General features: G+C 42.5%; 1 protein-coding gene across 8 annotated transcripts in view; it reads right to left on the reverse strand.

Annotated features, from left to right (window-relative positions):
- The window catches only part of LOC105287636, a 51,386-nt gene that overhangs the window by 15,426 nt on the left and 18,325 nt on the right, over window positions 1–17,635 (reverse strand). For all 8 annotated transcript variants that reach the window (XM_011353362.2, XM_011353354.2, XM_026970889.1 and 5 more), the window contains exons 3-4: window positions 11,189–11,303; window positions 65–189 (exon numbers count right to left, since the gene is read on the reverse strand). In XM_011353362.2, coding sequence (XP_011351664.1) covers window positions 65–189; window positions 11,189–11,303 — 240 coding nt within the window. The remainder of the gene's footprint in view (window positions 1–64; window positions 190–11,188; window positions 11,304–17,635) is intronic.

The following is a 17,635-nucleotide window of genomic DNA, read 5'->3' on the forward strand; positions in this document are numbered from 1 at the left end:
CTATAACTTAAAGATAAATAAAGATAGATACATATAATTAAGGAAACTCAGGAGATTTATTTACCGCTCAACAGAAAGAGTCCGCAGGCTACGAGACTCCTGTGATCGGAGTAACAATGACCAATCAACGCTGATACTGTTGCAGCAAGAATGAGAATCGCAGCGACCACTTGGAATGGCGCAGAAATCCTGAAACAATAACGACACGTTAATTTCAAAGGTTTAGTCAATTAAACGCGAGCTATTTGTGCAGTCGCGGTATTGCATTTTTTAAGCGCTACTATTTTTAAGTGTTCTTCGGGCCGCGTTTCCCGGCCTATGGGAAAAAGCGATAACGACGCTTTCCATCTCTCGTCGTGGCAACTTCATCCCTGGAATCGATAACAATTTATAGCAGCCTTATAAGGTGCTGAAGTGTGATTTTACGTTTAAGTATTCTCGCATGCGTTAAACTGCAGATTGCAACGCGGGATGAATCGATCGAGGAAATTCTTACGAGCGTCTAGGGAATAATATATACTTGGTATTCGAGTATCATGATTTACACGCGCACTTTGTCTAAAATTTTATTCATAAAATGGCTTTCCAGCCGTGTGTCAAACTTTTAATTCAACGAATCTAATTAATTCAATAAATTAAAAGTTTGTTTGAGATACAACTATAGTTGATTGAAGAATCAGCTTTCAGCATGAAACAAATTAACTGTAAAATATAAATAAACTTTTCTACAACTTGAATTTGTTTCCACTCGGGAATTCGCTGACGACAGCGTTTACAACCCCGTGAAACATTTCACGAGGTTCCTGCCACGCTCCGCTCCCTCAATCTTCTCGTCGCCAACACGATTACAAGCTCACCTGCACCCTCGACGAACGCGAGTCATTACATCACGAAGGATTGTCGTGATTTGCCGGTGAAGGGTAGCTGCCACAAGACGCAGTGGTGGATTGAGTTTCCGCGAGCCATGCTGTAATACGCGTATTCGTAGATATCGGAGTAAATAGGGCGCGCTGAGTAACAGCGCGTTCCAACCCTTCTATCTACCCGCTAACATTTAAGTCTCGATCTCGCGTAATTTCACGGCGCGGCTCATCAGTTGCGGCTTTTCGACGCACGGTTGGATCCGAGATTGCAAATATTGATGATAGAAACCGAGTCAACCGAGTCGAAGATTCAACAAGAACTTGAAGCAAAACTTAAAGGAAAAATCTACTAAAGGTCGCGGAAGAATCGTCGAGTCAGATCAAGTTAGGACTGGATACAATTGTCGATAAATATGCGTATAAATTTCCAAGAAATCGGGCGATGATTATTACCGGACTGAAATGAGTCGGCCGAAATGAAGTACCCTTACGGAGGCAGGCGCGTCTGGAACTCAAGGTTCCAGGGCATAAAGCTGGAAACTCTCAGCTTGTATGCAACAATGCAATCGCGCGTCGTCTCACCGTTTCGTCGTCGTCGTCGTGCGGTAATTCCATAGAATCGAATTATGCGGCGTCGGTCGCCGCGGGAGATGGGAATTAATAGTTTCGGCCGGATATAGCGAGGAAAAGCTACACGTCGACGTGGCGGTGAGGGAATAGGGACGCCGACGTTGTTCGGGCCAATGGGACCGGCCATGGATATTGGGCAGCGGGTTGGCAGCCTGCTTGGTAATAAATCAGAGCCCTTCCCGCGGTAATAATATACTGCCCGGTCAGCCTGTTTAGCCGTAATAAAGCGCATTGCTTCGAAAACGACCGGAATCGAGAAATCTCGCAAGACGCGGCTTTGCGGTCTGGTCAATCTCACGAATCGATAACGAGCGTTCCGTCGTTGAAGTTATATCGCGAATCCCGGCAGGATATTGCGCGGAAGATTACGGAAATCCCTGGAAATACATAAATGCTCTTTGTGTTGTCATCGTCGTCGTCGTCGTCGTCGTCGTGCGGAGGGTTAAAATTTGTTGGACGCGGTTAAGGCGCGATTAAGTTTATCACGGAATACGTGAGGAAGAATCGCCGACACTGTCCAGGATCAGAACGTCGTCGGGCTGCCTCAAGGACCAAGTGGAGGAAAGTTTCTTTTCGAGTGGGCGACAAATATCGTTTCCACCTTGATTCGATAGCAATCGAGGGAAAACAAACCCCTAGCGCACAAGGAGTCGAGGATGGATTATCCCGCCGATGGCACGGCGGGATCTCTTTTTCTCGTCTTTTTCGGCCTCTTTTAGGTCTTTATGCCTCGGATCAACTTTTCCAGATTCTCGATCAGTTATTAAAATATTTTTTGCACTTAATACATTCATTTCAGCAAACATGGTAAAAGAAAACGAAAGCCTCAAAAATCTTTTCGACCTTTTGTATTTTGCATCATATATTCAGTTATGATACATACAATGCGTGTCTCAAGTAGCATAATGATGTTTTTAGTCATCACTTTGCTATTTGGGGTGAGATACTGATTATCACTCGGTACCGGCCATTCCTTTAACGCGGACAATACGTGATTGCCCGTTGGTACACAAATACCTAGATACAATAGGCCATCTACGAAGAAACGACATTTATGACATTCAGTGTGCTTTGCATCACAAACCGCAAGCATCCGTGCATTTGCTTCGGACCAATTCGGACAATTTGACGAGCGACCGGCTGACGATACACGGTACCATTGGCCAGTTTCGGAGTGCCTACCTCGCTGCGTAATGCCGCATAACCGTTCTGCATTACATACGGGTGTAGCATTGGTATGCGAGAGCATCCCCTGCTCTCACTCGTCCAGCCGCGCGCGGGCGCGCGCGCGCGTCGTCATCCACCCCCGAGAGCACGAGATCCTGGGGTAGGGTAGCGTGTATTTCGCGGGGTGAATAGCCGGTACGGTGTTTTTGGCTCGATGCCAGGCCGGGGTAACTATCAGCGCTACCGCATTAATAGAGTTTTATTGTTATTTACGACGATGCTATGCCACCCCTTCCTTCTTCATCCCTCCGCTTTTCTATAATTCACGACGAATTAATTGGCGAGTTCGATTTATTTTATTACTACTTTTGAACACCGTTTCAATCCCGATTGCAATTCAGCGCGTACTCGTGTTTCGGCGCATTCGGTGCCGCGTGAATCGCTCATGAAGCGGAATGTTACACGTGAATCGATTGCGATTCACGCGTATAACGCGGGGTATTATTATGCGATAAATCACTCCTCCGTTAACCACCCCTCACTCACATGCACATTTTTACAATCTTTTGTCCTTGTCCTTTGCTGAACGATTTATCTGCAAACGAAGGAGGAACTGAAGGATGCATCGCTCTTTATATAAATGGATTAGTAATTAGAGTGTGGAACTTTTTTATCAAACGAGGTTCAAAGCAGCATGCGCTAATGGGGATGGAAAAACATTCTTATTTTTCTTTTCTTGCTTTCATGGCTGATGATTAATCAGATTTCTCAAGCTTTTTGTCCTCGAGTCCACGAGTCTAGCCTTTGAAAATCTTTGCAAAGTGATTGAAAAATGAATATCAGAAGAAGGGATATATATGCACTCTTCAAGTTATTATGGCTGCCATTCTCGACAAATTTGATCAATTAGTTTACACCAGGTGCTCTCGCTAATGTGTCCACCATGTATCGCAGCTTACATCATCTTACACTTCGGCATGAAATTTCAGAAGATACGACACGCCACTGACACGCGAGCGTCGCAACTCGGATTTCGCGAAAGTGCCACTTCGTCTGGCAACGTTGCAACGCATCTTCCTTCCCCAAATTATTGACCTCTGGCTCATAAGCTGCCTCCGCTTCAGCTTTCTACTTCAAGAATAATTCTCTCTTTCTCTCTCTCTGTCTCCCTTACAAAGAAACTACTTTTTTTACCTTCAAGATCTTGCAGCCGATGAGATAAAATTCTCCTTCGGTTTATCATAAAGACAACTTCAGTCTGAATCGAGCAGATAATTCTCTGCGATAAATATAAAAATAACTTCTTTTATTATCTCAAGCACACTGTCCGAGAAAGCTTGTATAATATTTTGGATGTCGAAAGTAATTCAATATCAGTTTATCCGACACGATTGTTCCTCATCGTTCGCACTTGGAGTGCAAATACACGCACGGATCGTATCCGGAATCGCGTAAATTCCTTAGAGCGGCAGACGCAGTAGAGCGGACTCGTCGGCTAATTAAAGTAAATGCGCACTTTGATCATAGTGTCTTCCGTTGGAGATCGCAAGAAGCCAATTTAGCAGACTCTTGTCACAATAAATAATTGCGATGCGTCAAAGTAACGATTTTAGTGCGCCAGGCTCGTTAACGCGCGGATTATGGCCGCGCTTTGAAGCGCTCTGCCGACGCTTTTCCTGCAGACGCTTCTAATTAAACTAAGTCTTTGATCTCCGAAAGCTTGAAGAAGTCGAAGTGAACGTCAAGCCTTATTTTCGTCCTTATTAATTTGGCGAAAATTTCGTCTGTGTTTCGTACTTTCGTCCAACTTTAATATTAAGTACAATCCCTATATCTCAGATGCGAGTTCTTAGATAATTATAAAAAATGTAGAATTACACACTCCCTACTCTTTTTCTTAGCATTTACATCTGTTTAAATTAAGATAGCTCTCGAGATCATTGAGGATCGTACGAATGAAGGAAGGGGTGTCGTTTAACATAGCCAAAAACGAGTATCACGAGGGGGCATCTAAGGCATGTCGGGAAACAGGGGGACCGGTTACTGTACGAAGATAAATGTTCGTATTCGGAGTAGTTACAACGGGCTCGTTTAATTTAAGCGGCTAAAGATGTCACGTATTTGATAAACGAGAATTCCAAACGTTCAGTTAGCGCCATGTAATTCATCCGCGAATTTTGCCCTTATTCGTGTGTCCATCATACGTCTTCGTACGTGTTGCTTACGGAAATATTTAAAAATCGAAACGTTGGAAAGAGGATACGATGACGCATATGCGATGACAAATTTTCATTGAAAAGTCTAGGTTTTTTTAAGGCGTCAGTCGCGAAACCTGTCGTCAGCGTTGATATAATTTTCTCTCCGCCGTTTACTTCAATGAATCATTTGCTCGGCAATGCGATGGGTAATCAGTGGCAACGTTTTAATCAGCATCAAGAATGCATTCAGCATTTAGCTTGACCTCGCCTGCGATTTTCTTGCGCTTTTTTTGTGGACGAGCAAGCGAGTGTGCGAGAAACGCGAGCAGACGCGCCCCTAGCATTTCCGTTTCCGGTGCAGAGCAGGGAACGCGAACATGTGCCGGTCGAGCGAGTTACGTCGACGAGAGACAATGAAGGGCCGGTAACAATAGAGCTGGAGAAAAGGGCGGCAAGATGGCTACCGCGGTGCAGAAGGTGGCACAGAAAAGAGCTCGTTGCTGTGAGACACACTACGAAAAGAGGACATTACGGGATGCAGAATGAGACAAATGATAAGTCCCGAACGTCAAGGGGTATAGGGGAGACCATTTAACATGTAGCTGAATAGCCATCTGGAAGAATGGTGAATGGCTTCCCCGAGAACGCTCTGTGTCTTCCTCTCTTAACCCTTTTCCTCCCGGCGATTTCATCCATCGCGATGCTTCAACGCCTCGATTACTCAATTATTTTTGACCGGAAAATGAACGAGAATTCTAGTGACCAAATCTCTGTGGAAAGCATTTCCAAAGCAAAATCATTGAGAAATGACGTGTTATTTCACGCAAGGAAGAAATTAAATTTAACTCACAAGCCAGCAATGCATATTTATATCGGAAAATTGTCGTTGCATCCCTCGATTTATTTCTCTAACGTTGCTCGTCATCTCATGTTTCTTTCGTATTTTTCTCGTTTGGCACAGCCGGCCGATTTCTCATCTTCTCAACGGGCGTTTATTCTTACCTCGAACACAAAATAAGACGGAGAGGACGGGGAATGGTGGAAACTGATATAAAATTTCAAGTCTTCATCTTTCACAACTCCTTCCTTCGCCAGTATTTTTGTTGCAGCCTCAACTCTGATCTTGTTTTAATCAATTATTTCTAACGATCAATTTTACTTTCAGCTATTCAGTTTTAACTCGTGTTAATTAGCAGCTTTAGGGATCAAAAGGCATAAATTATGGAAACAACCGCGAAATTCCCAGAATACGATATTTTTGGATAATTTCATTCTGCGGTTAATCTTTGATCAGCCTTGGCCTTCTTTATCTCACAGAACGTGCATTCATCGCAACGTTTTCGTGAAGAGATTACGCTCAAAGGAAGGGAAAAAGCCGGCCTTAAGGGATGAAGGGATACCGTTTCGACGTATTTTGCCTGTAATCCAAACTAGCCCCCGGCTCGAGAACTCGTCTTCTCGGCAGCGACAGGGGCTGGACCCAGAGGAGAAGAAAGGAAGGGAAGTTTTCCCGGACGAGAGGTTATATCCTTATACTTCTTTCTTCCCACTAGTGATTCCGGCCAGGGGATCAAGGACGATTTTCGGGCACAAAGATTGGAAATCACCCTCGCCCGTTATTCCCTGAGCTGAATGGCGGCCGCGGAATGGCGTGACGTTTCTCCGAGGGTTATTTCGAACCCTCAGAGAAATCCGAGATTTTTAGAACTTCATAGATTCTTGGATCCGCAGAGCTTATCAAACCCTTAGATCCTGCGGACTTATCGAACTGGATCGTAGCCTGCAGCTGAATCGTAATTCTATATGACACATATTGTTCTTGTGATTGGGCAGTCATCACTTCTGACTTGCGATAAATTATTGAGACAGTTTAAAAAATTGCAAGTTGATAAATTCAAGCAATCGAGGATCTATGGATTTATAACTAATCCAAAGGAGGGAAAGAGGAGATTTTAAAATGCAAAGGGTCTAATAACCCGGAATTCGAGAGATCAATAAAATAAGCCACGGCTTATTTTCGTCCTTGCAATTTTGCTGGGTAAATTATATGGCGTTATTTTCGGGATAGGTTCGATAAAGCCCGCACGAGCTCGTACCGTGAAAAACGGCTCGGAGGAGGAAAAAAATTGTAAAAAATATTGGTCGTGTGTGCGGAACGATAGCCCGCAGGATTCGAACCGAAATCCCTGATAAATTATCTAAGGACGCGAGAAGGAGGAAAATAGCAGGAGAACAGGGTAGGTGCCTACACGTCTCTTCATTTTGCCGGTTGGACATTTTCTTTTGCCCACTCTCGATAGATCCTCGATCTTTCCTCGTGACTCGATAGGATCCGGAGTGAGTTGGCGAAAATGAGAGTCCTCAAACTCGAGCGGCAGCATTGTGATGCCACGATCAATTCCTGAAAATGTTATCTCGCCGCTACTTGTTTGCAAAGCAAATGACGGCTAGCGCCGAAATCTTTCACGGATTACAGATAAATTAGCGTAAATTTCTTCATCTTTCGTGCAGCGCATATCGAGATTATCATATCATGGAGCGATTTCAGGAGCGACTCTAGCTTTTCAGCCGCACAACAATCTGTGGCTTGATTTTATCGTCAGATGAAACATCGACAATTTCGAGTCGCATTAGTTGCATAGAGACGACGTTTTCTTTAATATTGCATTCTTTGCGGATGCATTATAGGCTTGCAGCCAAATCTTTTTATTGTTTGCAAATCTTTTTATTGTTATTATCTTTATTTTGCTGATGGATTCTTGATGAATCTCGTATCAGTGATTATTTGGGATCAATATCGTGCGCTACTGTTGATCTTAGACATCCTCCAAGATTATTTTAAAACTCTGCAGCGTGTGATGATGATATCGTTATAAATCATGACTGATTAGAGCGACAGCGCGGAAGAAACTGTGAGGGAATTCGTGGACCGGAAAGGGTCGACAGAAGAGAAAAGCGAGGCTAAATCGTCTATCACTAATAGCGAATAAATGTAGCGTGAGTGAAACAAGGGCGTCGATTTGCACCTTGATAACTAAAATTATCTCATACGCGAAGAGCGCGTCTATCTATATTTATCGCAAGATGATTAACAATCGATTGAAATTGTTATACATGACATTGAAGTGGAATCTAAAAAATCGTGAAAGCTCGAAGGTCTAATAAAAGCGTAACTATGATACTGTATTTTAGTAATTATATATTATAGTTTGAATATAAATATTTTTTATTATTCGCACGTAGACTTTAATCGTCGATTCTGATGAAATATTCTAGTCAAGGCGTGACGATGACGGAAACACGCGCGATGAACATTCTCCCTGATCTAATTTCGAAAAAAAGCCACTTAATTTAAATGTCTGCCTTGCTATTCGACCCTCGCCCTTTATCGTTCCTTCGGGAATGGAATGAATTGCTTCTTAAGGAATTGGAATTATGTTTCCAGAAGCAATACTCTCCTAGAATTTCTATTCTTACTATTATTTTCCATTTCCTATCATCATCAATGTTAATATCATTATATCCAAAAAATTGAGGGAAAGGCTACATAAGACATTAACCGTTTCTCTACAATTTTAATTATTTTAAATTTTTCAAGAATTACATTTGCACAAACAAATTTTTATATACGCTTTTCTCTCGAAATCATTGAATGGCAATTGTTTAACAGCGAAAAAAAGATATATCTACAGTTCCATCCATGTCTCTCGGTTAGGTTTACCATCATCATCGTTCCAAACAGATCTCAAGCCAATCTTCCGCAGTCAGCCTGTCGATTCTCGATTCTCGACGTTTCGCATTCGTAGCGTAGTTCTTCGGCACAACGATTTGGCACGACGACAGGTCTCAGGGAAGTTTTGTGGCCGAAATGGATAAGTTTACGCGGAGTTCCGATAGCTTTGACGGAGCTTCGCAGCCAAAACTTGGCGCGCGGAACTATCAAAGAGAGGGTGAGAAATCCGTGGCAATCAGTCGCCCGCCGCCGTACTAATGCGATTGTCGTTTAAAACAGTCGGTCCCTGTGGCGAGTTCCGTACCCCGTGACTCGACAAGTTCCCTCGACGTTTATTTGGCACTTGGCGAACTCGCGGCAGGCGACTCCGCGCGATTATTTTCCGCGCGACAGTCGTTCGGCATTCCGCTCGTCGCACCATCTTGGAGGACACTTTATTTCCCATGAGATTCACTGCGAGAACGCAACCTCAGGTATCGGCATATCGAAAAAATTGCGAACTCTCTTTTTCCAAGGGTTCTTGTCGTTCTTGTGTGGTTGCTCGATATCCATAGTCGGTCTACCAAACCGCAAAAGAATAATAAGACTATCATCCCTCTCGCAGCTCGCGGAGTCGCAGCTTGCTTGCTTGCTAATACATGTTGACGTTGAGAGCTTGGCTTATAATCCCTCATCAGGTTCGATCCTGAATTGCCAAGATTGCAATTTTTTGCTGTGATTTTTTCTAAACACTAGTCGATTTTTCCCTTCAAAGAGAATCACCTTACTGCGGTGAAGAGTCCCAGTTTTGGTGGCTGCCGAGAATTCTCCATCTATTTTTTAGACAGGTTATTGTCACTATATAGCTGTTGCAAGTGCTAAACGTGTGCCCAAACGTCCTCCGAGAAGAGGAGGATAAATAAAGCTGAGCTTTGTTTATTTCAATGTTTAACAATTATTGTCGTCTTTGGAATAACTACATACTTTATTATGCACGAGGACAGAATTAACAGTTCAAATATTTCTACTTCTATAATCGTTAATTATCTCGAGCGAAGTGAGGAGTATTGCTTCTCTTGCCGGCCTTCAATTACGTCTCGTCGCGTCAATTAATTCCGCCTACGCGCAAACATCGGTCAGGCAAATGTTCGCCCATGCATACAGAGAAAACACGTTGTCTTGTTGCGCGTAAAGAGACTTTTCGTTAATCAAACAATATTAGTAGCCTTCCAGCAGTAACGTTATCGAAATAAGAATAATTATAATAATAATTAAATTATTGCTGTACGATATATGAATGGAAAGATGGATAGAGATGGAGAGAAAAAACGCGATTGTATGAGTGCTTTCTTATATAGGACATATAGCTGGACATATATTTTCTCTATAATAAGCGTCACTTAATGATAAAGCAACATTTAAAAACTGTAAAATAAAAAATCGAGACTGTATTATATTGCATCATAAAATCATTGCAATGAAATTCGCGCTTTTATTGGCGGTTCAAGCAAAAGCTCGAAATTGATTTTTGCAAGCTTTGGCGCATAATAACAGCGGACTCTTTAAACTTGGATTCCTAGATCGTTCTAACTTGCGCTCCGTCTAACTTTCTATCTCGTTTGCCACATATTGACGTGGCTGAACTTGCGGCTTGCAGTTACCGGATGCTCAGGCACCAATGACGTTCGATTTGATGATTCGAAAAAATTAATTCGATTCTATTGACTTTGACCATTCAAACGGAAGCGTTCTATCCAAGAGAAATCATTTTCTTTTTCAGAAGAAATTGAAAACTCGAATTTATTCAAGTGTAGGTGCGTAGTACGATGTCTGTCTCTTTCAATGTTGACTCACATCAAAGTTAATAAATCATTAGCTGACGCGGTAATTAAGATGTAGATAATCTGCCTTTCAATCATCAACGTCAGGTGTCCCCTCGCAATATTAATGATCGCGTATTCAAATCTCTAATTTTAACCATTCATTATATGAAAGCAGTCCCTAGAGATTCTAGCTTTGCGTAAATCATAAGGTATTTTCCGTGTGAAAGCTGCAATGATCTCTACGGATTTCCAAAGATCTACGATAATCTCTAAAGGTTTCCCAAGATTTCCTGAACATCGCATAAATCTTCAAAACTGAGTTACTCGTAAAATTCCAGTTGCAATTTGCATTTTGTATTGCATCTTGCAATCCCGCTACCGTTACGTTATCGAGTTGTTTAAGCGTTTTAATAAATCTCCAGACGCGAAACTTTCTGATTGATTGATTGATTTGATCGTGTGTCCGCTTACCAAACGATAACGATATAGTTTATAAGCAAAATAGAACACTGCGTCACTGCTAAAACGACTTCGCCCTTTACGCCGAGCCGCCCTATTCTCGTTGTAACACAAATTTTCCTTACGCATGCAAAGGGCAGCTACGGCAACCGCATCGCTAATTAGAAGATTCGCTCACTGCACGAGCAAGACTTCGCTCCGGCGGTTACCGAGCCGGCATAATTAAATTCGAGCCCTTTAAGGAGCCGTCTTGACAACTCGCCGAGCATCCGCCTTCCTTTTAACAGCGAGTTAACAATGGCGTGATTATAGGAGCAGACAGGCAAACAGCCTTACCGTATTTTTGAGACAACCATGGGCGTGAATTCTAATTGGCGAAAACCCAACTCTTGCGGCCTCACGTCTTCCAGGCTGCTGTACCTCACGTAAGTACAAGTCGGCGTGGGAATGTCTGCAACAAAGGGGTAAAAATCCGATGATTAATCATTTTCAATTCATAAATTGACAGTTGTCGATATACGACAGTTGTTAATAACCATGACAAATGTCGAATATTCATGTATGATTCATACGACAAAATAGTTTAGAAAAATTACATAAGACTTTGATTTGGACTCTATGCAAAATCATTGCCAGCATGTAAAAATATCTCTATCTCGACAATCACCGCGAAACATTTCCGGATGCACATTTCCTATTTCTGTGAAACGCGTCTTTTTTCCTCGGTGTTCATTCTCGCTTCATTAACTGCGAATCAGCGACGTACCTGCATTAAGAAAAAGAAAAGGATCACCATCCCTCCGGCTGTATGGAGGTAGGATGTCGGGTTATCAGGAGAGGGAGGGACTTGGCAAGAGGAAGGGGATAATAGTCTACGAAGGGGGTAGATTGTAAAATCGATGAGACTCTTTCGAGCTCGCCAACTTTGTTCAGATCTTTTTATTGCGAAAAATCGCCCGTTAATTTTCCTTGCCGATTAACCCTTTTAGTATCACGATTGTTCAATGAAATTGTTCGAAAGTAAAGTTATGAAATTTATTTGTTGAAACTAAACGCAGCAGCTGTAGTGCGAAAACATGGACCTCGGTACAACGAGAAAGTTGCAAAACGAGTCAAGAAAAATCAGTCTCGAAACGCTGATCAAACAATTCAGTTTCTTTTTTCGCAGATACATATAACAGATTGCTTTCACGAGAATAACCAGAATCATTGAATCCCCACGAGGATTGTTTGTTTTGCGCTTAATGAGCGTGGCCACTTTTCGAAAAGTTAGAAAACGATCGAAGGAAATAGGAGAGGAGAGAGGAGGGACGATGGGGGTGGTAAACCACTGAGGTACTCCAATCAGCTTCCCAACTTTAACCGCGCTTCTGCCTTCCGGTTGGCAGCTCTCGCTAATGAAAGCCGCGTGCAAACTCACCGCAAGAAACAGCGGTCCGCGTTGGACTCGCGTATTAAAATGCCAGTAAATGATAAAGTTGCGGTAATTCTATTACTACGTTGTGATAATTGAAGGCTGCTTTCGATAACTTGATCATTGCTGGAGAACGCGAATCGAGTTGCAAGAAAATAAATATCAAGTATCTCTATATCAAATGATCTTTCTTCGTTGCTTCGGTGGTTATTTGCCCGAACTTAATGACGTGGCGTAGGGTGGTCCCTTTTCGAGGTTAGAAGTGGTAATTTCAATTTTGTCGTCTTTTCCCTTTAGCACAACGACGACGACGGCGGGCATCGCTCGGCGAGACATTTATTGCCGCGATGAAGCATCGTCTGGGATTATTATGCGCTTGGGATGCATTCTTATGTGACGAGGCTTAATCGTTGTTGTTCAACACTCCCAGTCAGCTGCCATTAATCCTCAAAAGTCCTTTGTCGGAATCGCGACGGGGTTGCGAAATCGCCGTCGCAAAATTAAAAGACGCGACGCTGTTCCAACGCTCGAACAAACCTCTTTAAGGGATGAACGCAGAACATTGTTTGTTTAAGCAGAGGGTAAGATAAGGACGGTTTAGCTGAGTATGCGCTGAGAATTACCTGATTAAATATCGCGGGGCACATTGGAATAATGAATCATTCGATTAACTGCGTTAATGTATTTAATTCTCACGGATCGTGGCAGACTCTTTATCTAGACGTGTAAGATCAATTTAAATTAATTCTCTAACCCTTTAGTTTCTCATTTCATTTGAAAAGATATTTTAATTTTTTGCGCAGAATTTTGCATTCTCCAAATACATACATTTTTGCAAGAACTAGCGCAAGAACGTTGCAACATCGCGTTGCAAATAATCGCGTTTCACCTGATTGCATGCCGCTGTTAAATCGTCGAGCTCCATTTAGCGTTCACCGCTAACCGACTCCGACATGCTAAGAGCTTTCGTCTACTCTTTCAAGTACTTTAAAGCTTTTGCACAGAATGACCGCCAGCTAGATCGTTCCCATCGTCTGGAAGTAACAATAGCGACGGCAGTAACAATTTCTCCATTGACTCGACCATGCGGGCAAGGAATGAAAGGAAATCGCTGATATAACTAAAGCGGCAGGTTCGGCGAGAGTATGTCGATCAAGGGAACACATCAGCAAAGACGGAAAGATGCTTCGATTTTATATGCCTCCTTTATTTAACGCTGCAGCATTGTTACCATTGTAACAGATGTAACACGGTTGAGGAATTATTATATTGATATGAATGTAACGTTAAATCATTTTCAATCTTTTAAAGCACATACACGGATGAGCTGCGAATGAATTAGAGTGCAACAAACATTTATTGTTAAAATTCGAACGGGGGGTGCAAACGTTGCATATTATATTGTTGCCTCGGGGATGAACGAATACCTGTAAACCACCGCTGCCAGAAATACATCGGACGCGAGCAATAAAAATAATTGTCTGTGTAGGAGCAACCAACATGTTAACTGCAACTCGTTGCAAGATGGCGGCGGAAACAAAGGGCTGGGAATGACGTTGTTTACGAGCGCCGATTGTTTTAAAAAGCGACAAGAGAGTCGAGCATTGGTGGTCTCGGGAGAGAAAAAGAGATAGAAAGCGAGAAAGAGTTATATACAGGTAGCAATAAAGAGAGAGGAAAGAGGGGAGGAAAGAGAAGAAGGAAAGAAAAAGATAGAGTACAAAGACGGCCTAACAACGGCCGAGCAAGGAATGAAAGAGGGTGAAGATTCCTTCAGCTCGGCTGGAAGATTCCGCTGCAGAGACGGGCTCGATTGCTTTATTGGACAGGATTAAAAAGCATTCTCGAGGCGATTGTTTGTAATTCTGATGAAAAAGCCGCACGATAAAGGCATCGCCGGAAATTCAACGCCCGAGTTCCGAGCTGGGATTTAAAGCGGAGCTGATTTAAGCCCATTGCATTCCCGGCGTTCCCAATCCTGAGCGTGCTTACTCCTCATGCGAATAATAACAGTCCGTCATCATCATCATCATTATCATCGTTATTACACAATATTATGTTCATTGTTGTGCGCATTGTATTTATACTTTATTACAATATATTATATATAGCATGAAATGTGTTATATAACATGAAATTGCATATTTAGAGTACAATTTGTGTACGTAATAAATTATGATAATGTAGGAAAATTATATCATTGTTCAAGAATATGACGGTGCTCGCGTCATTTCTGAAATTCAATCCTAAAAAACTTGAGGTTCTCTGGAAATTATTATTGTACACGTGCTCCAGCGATATAGATTTGTACGCGTACTAGCTTTCGACAGTATTGTATACACGGGATACTTGACGTAGCGAAACAGGGTTTCTTTTGAATTGGTCTCTATGCACGGAATATGGTGGATACGAGGAACTCCACTTACTTGAAACGATGATTATTTCAAGATGCACTTACAAAAATTGGCTGCCGCGCACCCTTTTTCAACGTTTCCGCCCTGCTATGCTTTTCCGAGGCGTTTCCAGGCAACGCAGCGATCTTACACGCCTCGCAAAGCGTCGATATATCGAACAACTTTCAGTACAATCTCGACAAAGTAGATATTCTTTCAATTAATCATTAGCAGATTACATGTGCGCTACAATCTAAATATTTTGTAGATTTTCGTCCAACAGATTCGCTTCATAAGTATCGTATTTTTGCGCATTTTACGTTTGCAATATGTAAATATGAATATTCTGCTTGTTTATTCATTTATTTATTGCAGCTATTTTTCACGATCTCGTCCTCGTTTCGCATCCTGTACGGAAAATGGATCGCCACGACTCGTTGAATTTCGCGCGGGTTGCATTCTTGAGGAGGATGATAAACAACGGCCGGTGCATTGGCGGGAAATAAATCGGCGAGGATCTCTTCGATCCTCCATTTTCGGGCCGCCCTCGATCCCTCTCGACATCAGAAAGCATCAACAAATCTGCCGAGACACGCGCGCAAGGTGTTTGGCGCTGGTCCAGCACTTCCGGTTCGCTGCGCGCGTTTACGACTCATCGCATCGCAAGCGAGTGAGTCCGTGATTCTCTCTCCTCGCAACCCCTGGTAGTTTTATTTTAATGGAGTTTGCCGCTCCTCATCGCGCGAGGGAAGATGTATTAGCGTGAAAATGCTCAAAAGGTATCCGCGGGACCAGAAACGTACGTGGATAAAGATTTCTCTCGCTTCCGGGATATATTATATCTCATACAGCTGCCCGAAAATATATATATATATCATCAACTTTAATTCGAAAAATTAAACGAGCCGTTGATAATTAACGTTTTGCAATCCTGTTTTGTCGCCGCTAAAGTGTGTCCGTCTATTAGCACGAAAATGGCCGTCAGTAAGTACTTTTTAACTAGTAATCAAGTTAAGAGAGCTTCATCACTTTCTGATGGGCATCGCTTTTCAGCCTTAAAAGCGACACACAATAAATTTGCGTTTCAATTATATCATTAAATTAGAAAACAATTGGAAAATTCATTCTCTTCTATTTGTGCTTATTATTGCACAACCGCCATCTTCGTTTCGGGAGTCTCAGACGGATGCTTGGTGAAAAGCTTTGATGCGATTGGAGGGTCGATGTCGCTACTGTGTGAACGAAGACAATCCTGTGTCATCACGTTGTCCACGCAAGGATATCGACAAGGACTTCACCAAAGTGAACCAGCGTCTCTGTTGACGGAAGGAACGTGTTTCGCTTACCAGCCGGCCTTTGATCACGTGATTTCCTCCGATCGACCGTAATCATCCTTTCCTGTCGGCGTGCACGACGCCCTCGATGATACCAATCATTGCCCGTAGCATATCCTTCATCTGTATCGTCTTCGTTAAACGCGATACACTTGCTTCTCTCCAAATAATAACAAATAGAATAGTAATAAACAAATAGAATTTATTAATCATAAACCGCATCAAGGTTTTAATTTGCCCGTTCATTTTGTAAAATATAACAGAACCTTTAATAAATAAATAAGATGGAACGTTTTTGAAACGCATGTAGCAATGTTATATCGCAGTGTGGAAAACGCGCGTTCAACTCTTTAAAACACATACATCTCTGACAATTAAATCGCACGGAAGGTGCCTCTCTAGTCTCTGAAAAAAATATGATGAAGCGTCGCCGGTTGACGTGACAGCGTCATTTCGATGGAAATTCCTGCCGGTGATAGGATGGTCTTCGTATAAATCCCTTTTGTCTGGCGTTTATAATAAAGCGATAAAGCGGTCGGCATCGACTTCTACGCTATTCTTCCATTATGCCACGATTTGTATTACATCGTGCATATCAGTAAAACAATGGCTTATCACGTCCGTCATGTGCGTACGCGCGCGATCGTTCATAAAGCCCGTTAACTATGCATTTTACAGTATTTACAGCATCATTTTATAGACTGAGAGTGAAACAATTGACTATTATCGCAAGATCTTCTTTCAATTTTACGAAACCATTTTGTTTCATCAAAACGGCTCTCTAAATTTTTTAATATGAAATTTATTTATTTATAGAAAAAGATTATCGTTATTCACAAAGAGCTTATACGAGGATCTTATATCGGGGTTACGAGATAATTAAGCAGTTGAAACTTTTGCACTTGTTTCTCTTTTTCCAAAAGCATATTCTTTTTCTTGCTTCACAAGCTTTCCGTAAAGGGCAAAATTCTAAGCAGAAAGGGATTCCAGCATGTTACCGGCGACATAAAAACTAGCATATTCGCAATCGTCTGGAAGACCCGGAAGCGCGTATTCGCCGACCCGTAAACTTCGATAAAGCCTAGCCTTAAAGGTGATAAGGTTGCCGGTCAAAAGGGCGTGGCTTATCAGGCTTTCGCCTTCACGTCCGGACTTGCGGCGGGACGCAGCTTTTTAACGGAGTCCGCTGTGGTATGTCGAACGTGCGTCTGGCTACGTCTGGTAGGCTATGAAATGCGGCCGCCGCCGGTTTGTTGCTGTAAAATCAATATCGCTCTCCGCTCCCTCTTCTTCCCTCTCCACCGCAATTCTCTCTCTCTCACACACATACACACACACACTCTCTCACTCTCTCTCTTTCCACGCTTTCTCCCTCTGATGCTGTCTCTCTCGCTTTTCTTCCCGCGTCTCGCTTGCAACCGGAAACGCGACGAGGAATGGCTCGAAACGCAAATACCAAAATTACGGAATAATCATAAGGAAAAAACCTCTAGTCATCCTTTCGTCCCGAGTTTATTGAAAGAGAAAAACAAGTACTCTGTATAATTGTGTTGCTTGTAAATTTTATTACTCACTTTAGAAACAATGAAACTGTAAGCATTTTACATAATTGCAAGATAACGATGTTTGCTACATATCTGGA

The sequence above is a fragment of the Ooceraea biroi genome, chromosome 7, assembly GCF_003672135.1.
Source record: "Ooceraea biroi isolate clonal line C1 chromosome 7, Obir_v5.4, whole genome shotgun sequence".
In the NCBI taxonomy this organism is placed as follows: Eukaryota; Metazoa; Arthropoda; class Insecta; order Hymenoptera; family Formicidae; genus Ooceraea; species Ooceraea biroi.